General features: G+C 32.5%; 3 protein-coding genes across 8 annotated transcripts in view; 1 reads left to right on the plus strand and 2 right to left on the minus strand.

Annotated features, from left to right (window-relative positions):
* Positions 1-2,554: 2,554 nt before the first annotated feature.
* On the minus strand, positions 2,555-5,373 carry LOC132699589 (vesicle transport protein SFT2B). Of its 4 annotated transcripts, none has more exons than XM_060666392.1 (4): positions 5,280-5,373; positions 3,943-4,031; positions 3,599-3,883; positions 2,555-3,544 (listed from the first exon to the last, which is right to left on the minus strand). In XM_060666392.1, the coding sequence occupies exons 2-4, from the start codon at positions 4,009-4,011 to the stop codon at positions 3,416-3,418; spliced, it is 483 nt and encodes a 160-aa protein (XP_060522375.1). In that variant the 5' UTR covers positions 4,012-4,031; positions 5,280-5,373; the 3' UTR covers positions 2,555-3,415. The 4 variants fall into 4 exon arrangements, with proteins under 4 accessions (XP_060522375.1, XP_060522377.1, XP_060522376.1 ...); XM_060666394.1 differs by lacking the exon at positions 5,280-5,373 and adding an exon at positions 4,605-4,885; XM_060666393.1 differs by lacking the exon at positions 5,280-5,373 and adding an exon at positions 4,127-4,145.
* A 292-nt stretch (positions 5,374-5,665) lies between these two features.
* LOC132699587 (uncharacterized) overlaps positions 5,666-17,064 on the plus strand; it is a 68,043-nt gene continuing 56,644 nt past the window's right edge. For both annotated transcript variants that reach the window (XM_060666386.1, XM_060666387.1), the window contains exons 1-2: positions 5,666-5,819; positions 12,999-13,151. In XM_060666386.1, coding sequence (XP_060522369.1) covers positions 5,679-5,819; positions 12,999-13,151 — 294 coding nt within the window. In that variant the 5' untranslated portion in view covers positions 5,666-5,678. The remainder of the gene's footprint in view (positions 5,820-12,998; positions 13,152-17,064) is intronic.
* LOC132699588 (chondroadherin-like) overlaps positions 16,842-17,064 on the minus strand; it is a 24,618-nt gene continuing 24,395 nt past the window's right edge. For both annotated transcript variants that reach the window (XM_060666389.1, XM_060666388.1), the window contains exon 7: positions 16,842-17,064. This exon is cut by the window's right edge. In XM_060666389.1, the coding sequence (XP_060522372.1) occupies positions 17,051-17,064 (14 nt within the window). In that variant the 3' untranslated portion in view covers positions 16,842-17,050.

The following is a 17,064-nucleotide window of genomic DNA, read 5'->3' on the forward strand; positions in this document are numbered from 1 at the left end:
TTTTTTAACTGGAGCTCATATAAATATGTTACAAGTTGAACGTCCAGAATATCTAAAAAATTTAAGCACTTTTTGTAAGAACAAATGCGGCAACGCTGGTGACGCTTTAAAAGCGAATAAGTATATGGAAAAACGTATACCAGTGACGCCTTAATGTTTATCAAGCGTACTGGCGCTATATGGCGGGCTTTGGGATGGATATACGATAGTTTTAATACCTTTCACGTGGAAAAAAGTATGAACACTTATTAATATTTATATCATTAATGTTGTAATGCTAGAACTTTTCATTACTTAAGAGGTATGTTTTAAATAATCCATTTTTCATTTTACAGTGCAAATATCGCGCAGAAATTGTAATTTCCCACGTCTGATGTTAGACAAAAATTGTAATTTATTTAAAATGGGGGGAAAAGGTCGGTCATTGCAGTCTTTAAATATTTTTAAAAGTGCTGTAACGAAAAAACATATTGCAATTAAAAGCAAAATTTACAGTTTGGCATGGAAGTAACTAGTAGAACTGCAGCAAATCATTTCATCAATGGAAGTCTTCATGTAATACGGTTGATTGATAGACAATATGTAAGACCACGCAAGGTACCAAATTCTTAATGTGAGATATGGAGGAGCGAATATAATAGTCTAGGGATATTTTTCTTGACCCCATTTGGATACAAAAAGGTATTGGAAAATACAATTCTTCCGTTTACACAAGAAGAGATGACTTTGCGGTAGCCACTTTTTAGTACTTGTTGCCGTTAAATGCTAAAAATCAACAAGAAGGCTTTAGTGTCATTGCTCCTGAAATTCTACACAAATTGCTGATAGATGCTCGATGTTATGCCCCAAAATACAAAAACTAATAAATTATATTTTTGAAAAATGTTTCTCCATATAATAACAAAGTTTTCTATACTTATTTCCAGCTTTTATTTTAAATTTATCAAATTCTTGAAAATACGACCAAATACCTTTTCAAAAGACACTGTTATGTAAATTGCGCCATAATTTGTAGAAACAGATACGCCGATGATCTAAAATGTTTCGATACTTTTTTCCACCACAAGGACTAAAGTTTGTCGCCTTATGTGAAGAAAGCAAATTGTCTTAAGCGAACATGCTACAGTACCAAATTTCTAATTTTAAAAATTTACTTATATTTTATAAATTACCTTATAATTAAATTGAGCATTGAAAGACAATTTCCAAGATATACCGGGTGGCGCCGCAATACATCTGTTATGTTGCCGCTTCTATACAGAGTGTTTTCCAATTGAATGTCAATAATTTAGGGGCGATTTTTGGGTCCGTTTTAAAAAGAAAACCTCATATGAACGTGTGTCCTATACGTCTTAACTTTTGAGATACAGGGTGGTAAAGGTTTCACAAATAAAACATATTTTCTTAATGTCTGTATTACCACTTTAGATATTTTAATGAAATTTGGCACACATGTACTACGTATTAAGAGGAATTATTAAGTGTCCACAATTCTTTTAAAATGCACCAGTGGCGAGCGTACGGAATTTCACATGTCTATTTTGACAGATATTGATGATACGCCACTGATTTCTCTTAAAGTAAAAATTATTCTTACAATCCGCAATCATTTTTTCAAGGAAATCAGTAGCGTGCTCTGCATGCTGTCATATTAACGATATTGTTATGATCATGCAGAGAAGAGCTTTTTTATTTTTTTAAGCGAAAACTGTACATCGAATTGAAAAAAATCAAGTAATTAAAGTTCTTTAGAAATTATTGGAGATTGTAAGAATAATTTTCATTTTAAGAGAAATCAGTGGCGTAGCATCAATGTCTGTCAAAATAGACATGTGAAAAAACAAACATTAAAATATCTAAGGTGGTATTACAAAAAAAAACACAATTTCTTGAATTTTTAAGAAACTTGGACCCTTGCCTTAATTGAACAAAAAGCCAAACTTGGGTTTTAAAAAGTAGATATTATACGAGATTTATAGAAACACAATCTATTGAGTTTTATTAAATAGCAAACCCTGTGTATTCTTTCATTTCCGATTTCTACGAAACAAAGTAACCAACCGTTTTTGAAATAAAAATTAATTTTTTAACTAATTACATGAAAATGTGGTTTCACGAAGTTCATTCTATGTGCCAAATTTTCTTCGAAATTACGGTGCTCAATATTAGGGGCAAATCATGAAAAATTTCACAAAGGCGCTAAGAGATGGGTATTTAGGTAAATTTCCGTACAAAATTTTATTTTTGAAACACCCTGTATATTCCATCAAAAATGGTATACCAGGAAAGAAGGGTCCAAATCGCTTAAAAATCTGACCGAGAACGGTACAGATGTTTCCAGGTTTATATAGAAGCGAAAAATATTTTAGAGCGGTTACATCACCCTGTCTAATTTAAAGTAAATCCGTTTGATACGTTCTCCAAATGCTTCTATTTCTGCGCCACCCGGTATATCGTTGAAATTGTCTTTTAATTCGCAATTTAATTATAAAGTGAATAATAGGAGTCTACGATGTCCAATTTTTTTAAAAGCATGGTTTATAAAAACAACCAATCAGTTTTGAACATATTTAACTCATTGACTTATACAAATTATCTTATTTATAAATTTAGCTTGATTCGGCTTGTTTTAAGAATAATAACAAAACAAAGTGGCATTATAATAAAGTAAATTTCATCAGTATGATGGTCAATGATTTGGAACTGGTGATTTTAGACCATTTTTATTATGTATCCTTAATGTTCAAATTTACTATAAGGAGTTCCACTCTCTGAATGTGTATCAATATACAATAAAAAAATTATTTTGGTCCTTGTTTTGATTTCATTTTGTCACATGTAAATTCTTAAGTACACTCGTTAACAACATAATTTATAATTTTAACAGTCTTATATCTGTTTCTGTGCCCTAGTCCTATAAACATGTAATATTTTTAGAAAAATAGGTAAAATATGCTCTATTGAACCAATAAGTTCAATGGATTTACAGTATCAATTAAAGATTAAAGCCTGTCCCATACTGTGGGCGATAAGATATTATGAGGAGAGTTATACCAAACCAGACTCTTCCTTATATTAATCTATAGAAAAATATAAAACAGTTTTGAATATGTCTTATTTTTCTGACTTGAACCATTACAATATAAAAAAATCTATAAAAATTTAAAAATATACTCCCACATTTTATTTAAAAATAGAAGGTGCCTGGATCGGAATAATCTCCTCATAGGATTTATTAATAAATGTGCAAAAGGCCTTTTTCAAAATTTGTTTTACAATTTATACCATGACTCTCTCAGTGCTTGACACAGGCTTTAGTTACAAAAATAAAAGGTACACTATGTTTAATATCATTAGATATATGGAAATGTACAAAGCAGGTCTCTAATAAATAAATTTGCAAAAGCTCTAAATTCTAGGTTACACAGGACATCACCGTCTTTCTGACCGCATCTCTGGCATATGGTATATAGGATAGTGAATACCAAGTCATTGAAAGTGATTGGATAATGATAAACAATAAAGCTAATCCCGCTTTGTGCCACTAAAAACAATTCCAACAATAAACACTTTACCGTAGTTTGTACAGACTACTTACCATCAACGCCGATAACAAAGTCATTATTATGGCTCCCAAGACGAGACAAGTAGCGATGGCTCTAGTGGCGGCAAACATTTTCTGCAGCTGATTCACTGGTCCCATTAGGAAACAGGTACTCAATAACGAAACAATGTTACCTAGTGTGTAGAACACCGCAAATATGCCCATGCCATTAAAAAACAAGGCAAATGAACCTAATAACGTTAGAAGAACCCCAATTATGAAACAGGCGATAAAACCTTTAACTCGAGTTGACCAGCTTAACGTAGAGGCATCATTTAGCTGAAAAGTGCCTGTCGATAGCATTTGGAGTTGAAAATCAGTTTTAAATCACTCAATACCTGAGACATTATGCCGCTTTCTTCGTCGGGTGTATCATCTCCACTTAGGACCTTTTTCAATTTATCCATAATTCAGCGCTGTTTGGTATCTAACGAAAATATTAAAATATATCAAACTAAAAGTAAAGTAATAACAAAATAGCTAGATGACTTCAATAAAAAAAAATTAAATTTGTATATAAACTTCAGCAGATTATTGGAAGACCCTAGACCATTATCACAGAATACTAAAGTTAGTTTCGCCAATTATTAGTCTGGAAGAAAAAACTAATTAAACTTCAGTCAATAAGCAGAGACAACTAATTGGTTATCAAAGAAAACAGAATTTCTTGCACCATTTTCTGTTATACTCTTATATTTCTTCAAACAGTAGAAAAAAAGGAATCAATTTCCCTTAATTTTTAATAAAAACAAGTGCCACTATCTACTCTACAAAACCCATAAAAGTCAATATAGAAGTTTGTTTTGAACTAAATATGGCACAAATGACTGTTGATCTATCAGTGATTTCATCTAACTAATTATGATCTGTAAAATGCACATGTAGAACGTGCTAATCAATAGCGCCTTAAAAATTCCCTTAAGGATACGTTTATTACGTTACATGGAGCCTCACTGAAACAATGTGTAAGAGGATTGAGGCTTTCGAAATGTGGGTTTACCGGAGAATATTGAAGATATCATCGGTTCTGCAACCTAGGAACAAAGAAAGAAAGGTACTTAATACCACTAAACTTAGAAAGCTGGAGTATTAATTAATAATTAGTAAAACATATTAAATGCTCTACATGATCGGAAAAATAGAGGGAAAAAGTGGTCTTGGACGCCGAAAACGTCTTGGCTCAAACATCTTCGTCAGTGGTATGAAGTAAGCACCGCCACATTGTTTAGATCTGCCGAGGACAAAATGAAGATCATGCGACTGATCGCCAATGTTCTGGGAGGACATGGCACAACTAGTCAAATAATTGCAGGTGAATAAAGCAAGTGGAGCACGGTCTGCTTCATTGGCCACTACGCAATGAGGAACACAACCATTTTTTATCCATGAACTGACAGAACAAAACTGCTTCTACAATGGATATTGTTTATTCTGCGTCCTGACCACAAAAAAGAAGTAATTTATTGCGATACACCGTCATATACGAATTAAGAAATTTTCATCTGACGTTCCAATCAACGTCAGAAAAGATTTTTTTCTCTGCCAAAAATTGAATCGTTTACTTTGAGAAAGGCACATCTGAATAAATAATTATTTTATTTGTAACGTCCCTAGACATGCACCGTTTAAACATCGATAACAAATTTTTGTAATTTTAAATATGCCCATCACTTACATCTTCTAAGATTTGCGTGCCACGAATATGCTACGATAAAAGGCTAAACTTTAGCAAACTTCAACTGAAAAAACCATAATGTACGAATCCCGTGTAAATTCGATGCAAAGCCGTCTTCAAATCCCGTTTGTTTTCGTCGCGCGACACTCCCTCTACCGTCGGAAAGATCAACGATGATAAGAACCGTCAAAAACGTCGCACCACAAGAAAACAACAAGAGAAAGTCTCTAATCAGCAAGTCTTCGCAAACATGGCAGTGCCTTAAATTAATATTCGGTGGAATGGCGAATAAGACCGCGAGTGCACGATGATAAAAAAAATAAGCAGGCTGTGATTAAACCGCGACCCGAGAGTTTCGTGAATGTGTCGTCGCGTGTATTCTTTTGTTTTGTTTTAAATATGTCTAATGTACCGCCAAAGTTTTATCGGTTGTGTCGTCTGTGTTTATCTGAAGATAAGAGTGAGTCGTTATCAATATTTGATAAGGAAGGGACCGTGAGGGACATCCCCAGAAAGATCTTAACGTGTCTGTCAATTTTGGTAGGTGATTCATATTGTTTCTTAAGATAGATCATAACCTAACCGTAGTCGGTGTAAGACCGTTTCCTTTTTGTTCCGTTTGAAGCATACGCGATGTCGTCATCGGTGGCTCTGCTATTTTTAACCATTTCATAGAGATTCCGTAAAACATGTATAAATAAAGGTTTTTAACATCTGCTTGGCGTGGGACGGTTGATTACAGCGGTCCAGGTTAATTTTTATTAGAACGCGCGACGACCGAGTTGTGCAGCTCTGAATAGAAAGTTTGGCAAGATACAACACGGCCGATAAGATGTTTCCGAATTGATAAGACCCGTTCTTTGTTGTTCCGCTGTTGCGGTGCGCCGCTCACTTCTAGTATTCACCGACATGCCTAACGTCGGACCTAAAATCTTCTGTTATCAGGTCGAGACTCGGATTCTTTGGAACGTTACATAACTTGCAATGGTATTGGCGAGCATTGCGATCGTATTTTCTTGTTTGCCCTTCGCAGCTGACGCGGCTTTAATATTCCGCTGTAAAGGTTAATTTTGATGTCGGCAACTGATTGACTATTTGTGACGTTGCCAGGGGCGTAGCAACGGAGGGTGAAAGTGGTACGGAACTTTGACACTTTTTGCGAAACTAAATGTATTTTAATCTTTCTGGTAACTGTTATGAAAAACATGCAAAACTTTAAAATTTTACATTTAACGTTTAATTTTTTGAAAATAAGTCTTTTTTCAAGCACTAGAATATTAGGCTTTCAATTTCCGAGGCCAAAATGACAATAAAATTCAGGATGGCTGAAGCAATTTTTTCTTTTATTTTTTAGCTAAAACTGTCTGTTTTTTGTAAAAATGCCTTTAGACAGGTACGTATTTTTCTTTGTAAAAAAAAAGAAAATGCTTAGTTTGGAAAAAATCGGTTAATTAAGCAGGTACATTTAATATTTGATCTGAGAACTGTATTGGTCGCAGAGAATAGTTTCGACAAAAGTCTGCAAACTAACGCAGGATATTGATTTTTCATTGCTAAGTCTTTTCTTTATAAGGATGAAGAGGAAATATTTTGATACATTTTTAAGGGTAGCAAAAAATTGAATATTTTTATTAACAATAATAATTATTTAAAATCACTATCGAAGCCACACGAATAACAAAAATCAGCAACAAACTATTAGATCCGATTTTTATTTTTTGTAACGATTCGGTGGCTTCTAGAATCATATATTTGATCCTCGATTTGATCATAGTCTTACATTTTATGACCTCTTAATAATTAAGCCAAAAACTCTCGAAATTTATTTGGCACATCTTCCTTGTTATCTATTTATTGATTAGAGAACATAATATTGACCATCTTATCAATTTACGATCGTGAGGCCCCAATAAAAGAAATAAGAGTTCGCAAAGTTACGAAAGTTTAATAGAATTAAAAACGTAGCTTATTTGAGCAGATATAAAGACTTCCGTAATTTTGGCCTTACATCTCTTCACAAAGCAAAAAGGCACATATTGATTCATTAATGGCTAACAACGAATCTTAAAAAGCTGTGACATACATTGAGTGATTTTGATATAAGAAGCTAGTAAATGTGCACAAATTCCTATACACTTGTCTGATCCTTAAGAGATGAGACGTGCTTTTCAGGTTTCCTACAAACTATACCTAACAACTATTAAAATCAAATAGATTTTTTGAATCAAACATCTTTGACGACTGGAACTTTTTTAGTTTTAGTGTGTCCAACCCAACAAAAAAATTGGAATTGCTGTCGTAGGCTTGCTTGCAATCTTCTTAAATATGATCAGGTGTCGGAGAAAATAAAAGAAGAAGAAAAAAACTTTTTGTAGACTATTATTGTTATTATTATTACTATTATTATGAATATTATTATTATTTTAATAATAGATAAAAACGAAGAACAGTATTTAATAAAAAGAGCAACAAGATTAACATAACCAGGGTTGGATTGATTTTAATAAGTGATTTAAATCACTAAAATCGTGATTTAAATGAAACTCCTATTTATTACAATCTATTTTTATTGAGATTAGAATGAAAAGCACAACGTAAAAATATTATCACAAATAAAAAGTAAAACACAACTCTTAAAAAAAAAGAAAAATAACGTAATAATATACACTTTGTGCTTCGGCATTTTCGTTATATGGTTTGAAGAAAAATAGTAATTTTCCAACTTTTTCTATCCCCGTCATGTCCCTTATATCTGAGTGTACAAAACCAAAAGTGCTGAAAATTCGTTCTACTGACATTGAGGAAACAGTTGCACTTAAGAAATGTTTTATTATGAGTTTCGCAATTTCTGGCTCATCCTTTTGTGATGTCCACCGCTGTATTCCATTTACGTTTGTTAATGTATCATCCAAAAATATATATTTTTTAAAAACGCAACTGCGGGAGTCAACTTTATTACTAGGTAATGGCAAAAGTCCAAATTTTTTGTTGTTGTATTTTTGATAAAGGTAATTCTACAATATTCTCGAAGATATATTGTAAATGTTTCTAATGCTCTACATCATCTAAGGTATGTAGTAGCGTTTTTTCTCTGCAAAATATTAAGAGCAACTGATATTGGTTTTAAAATGCTTAAATTTTCTTGTGCTGCATATTTAAGCCCAATATTTCAAACCTTTTGGTAAATGTTCGAAATTTCGTTTTTGTTTTCTTCACAGATTTTTTATAATATATACCACTGAATGACGTACACTTTTAAACAATCAGCAACGCTATTCCATCGCGCATCACTTGGAAGGACTGAAACGTTGCCTCCTGCTTGACTAAATTTCGCTCTACCTACATTGTTATCGCGAAAATACTTAAGAATTTGGACTACATTTTCTTTGACGCCTGTTATTTGTATGTCTTTGTACAGTAAATTCAAAATATGTGCAGAGCAACCATAAGTTATAATTTTTGAGTCCGTCTTTTCCTCCAAAGTTTTTCTCATGCCATATTGTGATTTACAAGAAGAAATTAGGTCACAAATTACTCCAGTCAAATATTGTCAATTACGAGGTTTTCCCTAAATATCAACAGTTTCGTAAAGAAGCGCTCATTCATCTTCAGTTGTTATTGTTGCACATTGTGGAGGTTTGACCACCCTTCAATGGACGTATTCAAACATTGCCCTGACAGAGAAGAAAAACAGGCTTGTTGATACCGTTATGATTACGAGATGGAAAGTTAAATAAAAATGAAATGAGTAATAATAAAACAAAATATTATTTTTCTACTCCCGTCTGTAAAATGCCTAATTACACACCGATCTAAAGTGCGGGAACGTCACTTTAGTCACTTTATGTCAGTGTCGTTTCCCACGGATCCGAGCCACTTCGGACATTTCCGGGATTTTACCGCACGGGTTTGGGATATTTTCGGAGATATTTCCCACGCCTTCAATTTTGATGTTTGTCAATTCTGACGGTCATGTCAGTGAAAATGTACCTAAAAAGTGTAGTATGCAACACAACACGTTCGGTAAATTTTTTGAGTTACGCGTTTATTAAATACTCGCTCCGCTCGTGTCAAATAAACTCGTGAGTCAAATGCCGTTTAAAGTACTTGTTGCACAATATACTATTACCTACCTGTATTCCTTTCTTGCTGCCTATTATCACATACATCATGGGGTGCTTTAAGTTTTTGAACTATCACTTGATTTTTTTTTAAATTTTAATATAAAACTAGCATATGCCTTCCAGCCATTTAAATGTTTTCACCTAATGCTCTATTTTTCACTAGTTCCACTCCTTTAATAAACCAGTTTTTTTCTAGCTCAACGTAAAGTTTCTCAAAGTAAAATAGACATTTTTATTACTTATCGAAAACAACGGCTTTGATAACTAAAGTTCCGAAGGACATTTAATATTTTAAGGTGTTTTTGGGTGTATCTACTTCATAAGACGCGTCTTTAAACTCCTCTGAGTGTTGTCTTGAACATAAGAGAGTGGCATCGACACATGCAAAGTTCCGAACGTTAAATCCCTTAATTAATTAACGCTAAAAACAGAAAATTCAAATAGTTCTTATGTCAGCCATATCCTTATTAAATTCGCACATAAGCGTATCCGCATCATTGTTGCGGATGGATAAAATTGATATCGAAAGAATTGTACCACACTTACCACCTTAAAGTTTCTACTTTTCTCGATTTTGGTGTTCGTACCGTATTTGGGTACTTCCGAAATTCACTATTCAGTATTCGTGCGTTCTTCTCTTGTTATCTGTCCATTTACTTTAGGCTCACCAACTGTCTTGACTGATACCTAAACATTGCTTTTAAAAAATCGTCGGAGAGTCCTTGATGCATTTTACAGAGGAAATTTAAAAGATTCTGTTTTGAAATAGTTCGTTGACATCCATAAACATCCGCATCATGACAATGATCATAAAGATCCCTTAACTGAGCTTTGTTTAATGAAGACAAGGTTAAAAATTCATCGTCACTAAAGTTTTCTTAAATTGTCCAAAAAATATGTTAGTTCAGAAAGAAGAACGAAGTGGTTGAAACAAAATACCTCTAGAATCAAGGTGTTCTCTGTATACTTTGTTGTGCGAAGGAAGATATACCGGCTGATATAAATTAAGTGTTGTTCATTGGTAACTTTGTTATGAATAAAGATACAAAGTCGATTAAATTAGAAAACTAGTAGAATTTTCTCACTGATTACGATGGTAAAAACAGAAAAAACGGTTGAGTCTAGAGTTAAAAAAAAAGAAAAAGAAAATGGAACACCCTGTATATATTTTTACTCTAACGTTCGTAAAACACCAACCTGGTTCTTGGATTTTTGAAGCATATCGTGACAATTCTATTCAAGACATGGTCAGATTCTAACCTGTGCTTTAATACTTTCCAAAGGATAAAAGAAATACAGAAGTTTTTCCCTTACAAATTCCGACTAGCTCAGGTGCTTTTGACAGGGGATACAGAGATGTCATTTCAATTTTGCCGCCAAAACATAAATAATATTCAAAAATCAAAATTTTCGAATTCTATAATTTATATTCCAAGAAATAATCATTATTGGTCAGGAGAAAATTTATTGCTAGTACCCTACAGTTTTAACGTTTGGTGTGATATAATTGGTTCTCGCATTGTTGGTTCATATTTTTACGATGGTTTTACATTGCAATTCTTACTGAAATTCTGGATGGTTTTCTATATGAGCTTTTCCTCAAAAGTAGGCAGAATTTCCATTTCCAACAAGATGGTTGACCAGCTCATAACTAGATTACTACCAAATGGACTTAGTTCTTGGCCTCCTAGGTCACCTGATATAACCCCATTTGATTTGTACTTGTGACGTTATATAAAGGATGAAATTTATAAGGAAAGATACTAACACGTTGACGTTTTAAAGGCTGCAATAGAAAAACGTGCTCAGAAGTGTATTGAAGTACGAGGTGCTGTTTTTGAACACCCCTTAAAATAATTTTAATAGTTAGTTTTGGTTGGTTTTAATTAATTAAGTTTTTTAGTTTTTTTTTTCTATTTTGTTATTTACATGTTTGTTACGGTCAAATAAAACAATAAAAGGAAAATAGAGCTTTATTTCTCATATCCATCTAGTCCAAGAAATTTGTGGGTAATTTGGTTAGTTTCAATTTTAGACTAATATTGCATATTACCTGTTGGTGATTTATGAACGTTAGAGTAGAAAATATACAGAATGTTCCACTTTCCGCATTTTTTCTTAAACCCTACATTCAATTGTTTTTCTGCTTTCACCATCGCAATCAACTTTATTTGACTGACTTTGTATATCTGCTCATAACTAAGTTATCAATGACGAACACTTAATTTAGATCAACCTGTATACTAATATTTAAGAAAAATATTTGTTCTTAAATCCAATGTAACCTTTTCAATATTGTCTGGATTATAGCACACAATAATATGCAACACTATTTTTGTGTAATACCTTTTGTTTTGTTCGTACGCTTGTATTTCATGGAAGACACACCTATCACAATTTATGCACAGTCTTGAATTATACTTAATCTTTACGTTAGGAAGGTCATGTTCATGAGGTTTCATGTTATCTCCAATAATGCGTCTTAACTGGCGTAATCGACATATTTGAAATACATTTAAAATCCAGAAAACACTAAAGTACCAATATCAGTTTGGAAAATACAAATGTTAATGTTGGAAATATTAATATTAGTTTACAAAATAGTCTGACATATCAATAAAAAATATGTCTTCACTAGTATCACAACCAATCGAAAAGTACCTATCTGTTCGACGACAAAATATAAATAACTAACAATGTTATATCATTATATCATTGACTTTATGCAAGTCCCAAACAGTGCCGCATAAGGATTGTTTTATCTGTTAGAACATGTAGATATGTACAAAAAACCATTGTTTAGTGGATATTACGTCGTATAATAAATTGGAAAAATAATTTGATATCTATCCCGTCCATGAATGGTAGATAAGTAATAAAACAAAAATTTTATCAGATGACTGTCGGTACCCTTGTACGGGTTGTCCCATTATAAATTTCTAAATGTATAACTTTGTTACGATTCTACAATCAAAATTATAAAACCTATCAAGTTTTGACAGGTCGACATTTAAAAAAAAAATAACCTGTATTTGAATGTGTCAATAGATTTCATTTTTTCTCCTTATTTCAAGCACGTATTAGTTCTTGGGGTTATTTTTATATTGGATGTAGGCAAGTCAATAACTATTGTTTCAAAAATCAAATTAGCCATGAAAACTAAATTATTTTTTTTTAATATAGAAAAAGAGTTTATTTGTTGTATGATTTTTCTATTGTGTAATATTAGTACTTACATTTTCAGTTATAGTGTATTATGCAACAAGTGCGGTAAACGGCATTTGACTCACGAGTTTATCTGGCACGAGCGGAGCAAGTGTTTAAACTGAACTAAATCATTTTTTGGGCAGTTTAAAACAGCACATGATAATTATTTTTATGAGCATGAAGAAAATTTTAGTGACAATGAATTTGGCTGTTGTAATGTAATGAACTAATAAACACGAGCCGTGTCACGTGCCAGGGTCTTTATTTGGCAATAAAATGCAATAAATTTTCTATTATTTTGTACAAAATAAACAAAAAATTAGTTATTTGTAGTATATTATTCAATTGGTCCGAATTCATTATGCTCAAGAAATTTATTTGCTTTCAGATAAAAGAAGACGACAGACTTCCGAAAATAATATGCCTAAAATGCAGTGAGCAGTTGGAGACGTTTTCGAAGTTCAAGGAAGTCGCCACCAAAGCGGAAGAAATCCTCAACAATTTTATATTATACACCCAACAACTTACCGGAACGGAAGAGGTTAGTTCTGTTTTATTTGATTTATCCCTTATTTTTCTCAAAACCCTGCAGAATATTGTAAGCATTATTGATATTGTCGTTACCGGATAATTACAGTAGTTTCCACTACAAAACAGGGTCGCATTTTTGAAAAACTGCTGCCAAAACTCGAAGTTAAGGTTAAACGGTGAATAGGGTAATTTACATTTAGGGTTCTGGTATTATATCTATTAAATATCTGTAGTTCGAAGTCCTTTCGATTTTTAAAAAAGAATGTCAATGCTTCATAAATATATAAAGCATATACAGTAAAAATACCTTCAGCCTTGAACACCCCTCTACAGCTCTCTCTAAATTGCATTTTTTTAACAGTGCGAAGAGTCCTCTTTTGAACCACGAAAATTTTTTGTAGTTGACCACTACCTCCCCAAAAGATAATTCCATACCTCATGCGCGACTGAAACTTTGCAAAGTACATAATTTTTAAAGTTTCCTTATTCATATAATTTGCAACGACTCTAATTCCATAACAAATTGAATTTAATTTATTTAGCAGATAATCAATATGTTCAGACCAATCAAGAAATTCGTCAATTTGTAAACCTAAGAATTTAGTGCTATTTACAATACTAATATTTTCTTTACCTATCCCTATTCCTAATGGTATTTCAACTCTACATAATTTAGTTCTAAATGTAACAGTCATAAGCACTTGTAAAAATATCGTTGCCTTTATCACTAACCTCAGTGAGATTATTTCCACCTACAAGGAGGTTGGTATCATTCGCATAGCGTATTATGCTCTCTTCTTCTGACTGTGTTACGAAATACAAGTCATTCACAAAAATGGTAAATAAAATTGGACCAAGAATACTACCTTGTGCTATGCCCATACTATTTTCCTTAATATCCGAGAAATAACTAGTGCCATTTTGGGTTATTCTTGCTTGTTGTTTCCTTCCTATTCAGTATGATTCAAACAATTTTAGAACATTACCTCTTACACCGTATATATCCAATTTTTTCATCAATAACTCCGTGTCTATACAGTCGTATGCTCTAGAAAGATCTAAGCACGTACCTAAAGCTATTCTCTCCCTCCAAGTGTTTTAAAATTGTTTTTATAAATTGAAATATAGCGGTTTCTGTTGATTTATTAGCTACATAACCATGCTGATGATTGTTGAACATTTTATATTTATGAAAAAACTTAAGAGTCTTTTGCAAATAGCCATCTCAAATATTTTAGAAAACCCGGGCAAAAGGCTAATTGGTCTATAATTGGTAATTATTTCTGGATCTCCCTCCCGCTGTTTTATTAAAGCTGTCATAAGTTGGTCTGGGAAAACGCCATTTTCAAAGGATTCATTAATCAAAAGATACAACACTTTACTAACATACGGGACAGAAATTTTTATTATGCTGTTTGGAATATCGTCTATTCCACTACTATGTTTATTTTTAATTTATTGGAAAATGACCTTTTTTCTAGGTTTTCCAATAATTCAGGTACAACGTTCAACATATATTCATTAAAATCATTTGATATTTGATTAGGATCCCCACTCATACCAATGTCAGCCCCTAAACTGTTTCTACTCAAAATCTCATTGCATATTGACCACATGCATTTGGTTTTATTAGCAGAAAGCTTTAGCTTAATGTCATATGCCTGAGATCGTTCAGTTTTCAAAAGATTATCATATTTTCGCTTAACAAATCTATATTCCTGTTTCTATCGAGCACTTTGTCTAGCCAAAACTAACAAGATATCTAGTTTTCGTTTACATTCTCTAATCTCATCATTATCTTTATATGATTTTACACCACTAGTGTTTTTTATTGTTTTTTTAGGAAAGCATTGATCAAACAGTGTAGAGAAAAGATTCATAAAAGAGTTCCACTGTTGATTGACATCCTCCGTTTCTGTCATAATTACATCCTCCCATTTTTGTTCTTGTAGACAGTTTATAAAGGTTTGCTTATTTTTTTCTGAAAAGATTCTTTTACAATGATTCGTATGTTATCTAAAATTCTCTAAAGGTAATGTAATTTTCTGAGCAGTATGATCAGAAATAAAAGCGTCAAATACTAGAGTGTTTCCGTATTCACAATTCACAAAGATGTTGTCAATACAGCTTGCTGTGGTGACAACAGTTGCAGTTTCTGATTTTAAAAAATCTTATAAGTTGAAAAGATACGCACAGCACTAAAAAAATACATTTAACAATAACAATTTTGGTAATAGTAACAGAAAAAATATTTAAATGAAATGCTGGGATTTCATATTTTCGTGTCTACTACATCCCTTTTAAGAATTGCCCATTCTTCATGAATTACCGTGTTTATATGATATTTAGATTGGCCCTATCCCTTTCGAGAGACGTGTCAGAAATTCCAACTTGTTACTCAGGAATTGAGACTTGTTTGTCTGAAATTAGAAATTCTTTCGTATGTTTAGCAGCGCCGCTACTTCATTTGGTATATCGTTTGGTTTGCGTTAACTTCCTTTGTGTTATGCAGTGGTTTTACTGTTTTTTCGATGCTATTGTTCTGGAATGCTTCTCATAAGACGATAATTATGGTCCGCAAGTGTCTGGCTTCTAATTCTCACAACTGGTACGTTCGGCAAAGCACAAGTTCTCCCCACTATAGTTACTCCCATTCATAATATTAGTTCCCTCCTATAAAGTACTAATTATTATAATAATAATAAATGTTATATTTGCCAAAAGAATATACAATCATTCAGACGAAATACTAATTTAAGTTTGTCAAAATTGTGGAAGGTCACTGAGTGTCATGTAATAATAAATTTTTATAATTCCATTTAGATAAATTTTAAACAATATCTTGACTCTAGACGCGAGAGAACCTTTTTTTTTACTTTTTGAGTTTTCAATATAAAATGTCTATGGGGACAAAGTTTTTTGCAGATTTGCATAGGCACATTTGTTAACGTGAATGCTTAAACCTTAAAGTTGAATCAAAAAATAAACCCAAGTATATTTTGGCTGGATTTTGCAAAAATTAAATAAGCCTATTTAGAAGAATTAATTAGTAGTTTTTTTTTTGCGAAAATTCAAATAATCTAGTTAATTATGTTACAAGTATAAATATAAAACAGAAGCGGCCCCAGAGTTGAACCTTGAGGTACGCCAAATATCGACTCTATCAAAGGCATTACTAATGTCAATCGCACTAATATCAGTTGTACTGCAGCCTCTGCGAATCCTGACTGAAATTGATGCAAAATGTTATGAATACTTAAATATTCTTCTATTTGAACATTTGATATTTTGAACTTTCGATATTTTGTTTTTTGCAATTGGTAAAATTTTAGAAATTTTCCATATCATATTTAGGTTTAATTAATCTGCTCCCTTAGCTAAGCAGGTGTTCCTAACCACACTCTCCGAAATAACATAAAAGAAGAAGGTAGAATAAATTCCGTTTTTAGATTATTTTTATAGAAATTAAGTTTTTTATCGATTTAAAAAAAAAAGTTTATTTATTTCGTTGGGATTGTTAAAATTATCTGGTATAACTTATAAATAAACTTGTTTTTTGAGTGTATACCTAAATTATTCAATTTCCTACAGAAAGCTGTTAAGTTGTTTAGACTTGTTTTAATCGTATACTGGAGGTACTGTGAGGAGGTACTGCCTGTCAGGATTACGCACAGCCAGTAAAACAGAAATTGCGTTTAATTTCTACGTATAAATTTATTGAAATAACGTAAAAGTATAAAATTATGTTTTACTGCTTAAGTAAGTACATTTCATGGCACGAATTATTCACGCAACAAAGCTTACAACTAGCAACGAGCTTACGACACGTCCTATCGGATAGAAACATCACCACCTTTACACGAGGGCGAGTCAAAAATGACGCAGCGCGGGAAACGATCGACAATGGCGTCAAATAGCCGGGC

The sequence above is a fragment of the Cylas formicarius genome, unplaced genomic scaffold, assembly GCF_029955315.1.
Source record: "Cylas formicarius isolate icCylForm1 unplaced genomic scaffold, icCylForm1.1 PGA_scaffold_3__17_contigs__length_32017465, whole genome shotgun sequence".
NCBI classification, from domain to species: domain Eukaryota; kingdom Metazoa; phylum Arthropoda; class Insecta; order Coleoptera; family Brentidae; genus Cylas; species Cylas formicarius.

What these genes read in the sequence shown, in the direction of transcription:
- LOC132699589 (XM_060666392.1), bottom strand. Translation starts at nt 4,011, where the DNA reads ATGGATAAATTGAAAAAGGTCCTAAGTGGAGATGATACACCCGACGAA. An exon ending in AAAGCGGCATAATGTCTCAG is followed by an intron (nt 3,884 to 3,942) that starts GTATTGAGTGAT and finishes GGCACTTTTCAG; the next exon opens with CTAAATGATGCCTCTACGTT. An exon ending in CTTTGTTATCGGCGTTGATG is followed by an intron (nt 3,545 to 3,598) that starts GTAAGTAGTCTG and finishes AATTGTTTTTAG; the next exon opens with TGGCACAAAGCGGGATTAGC.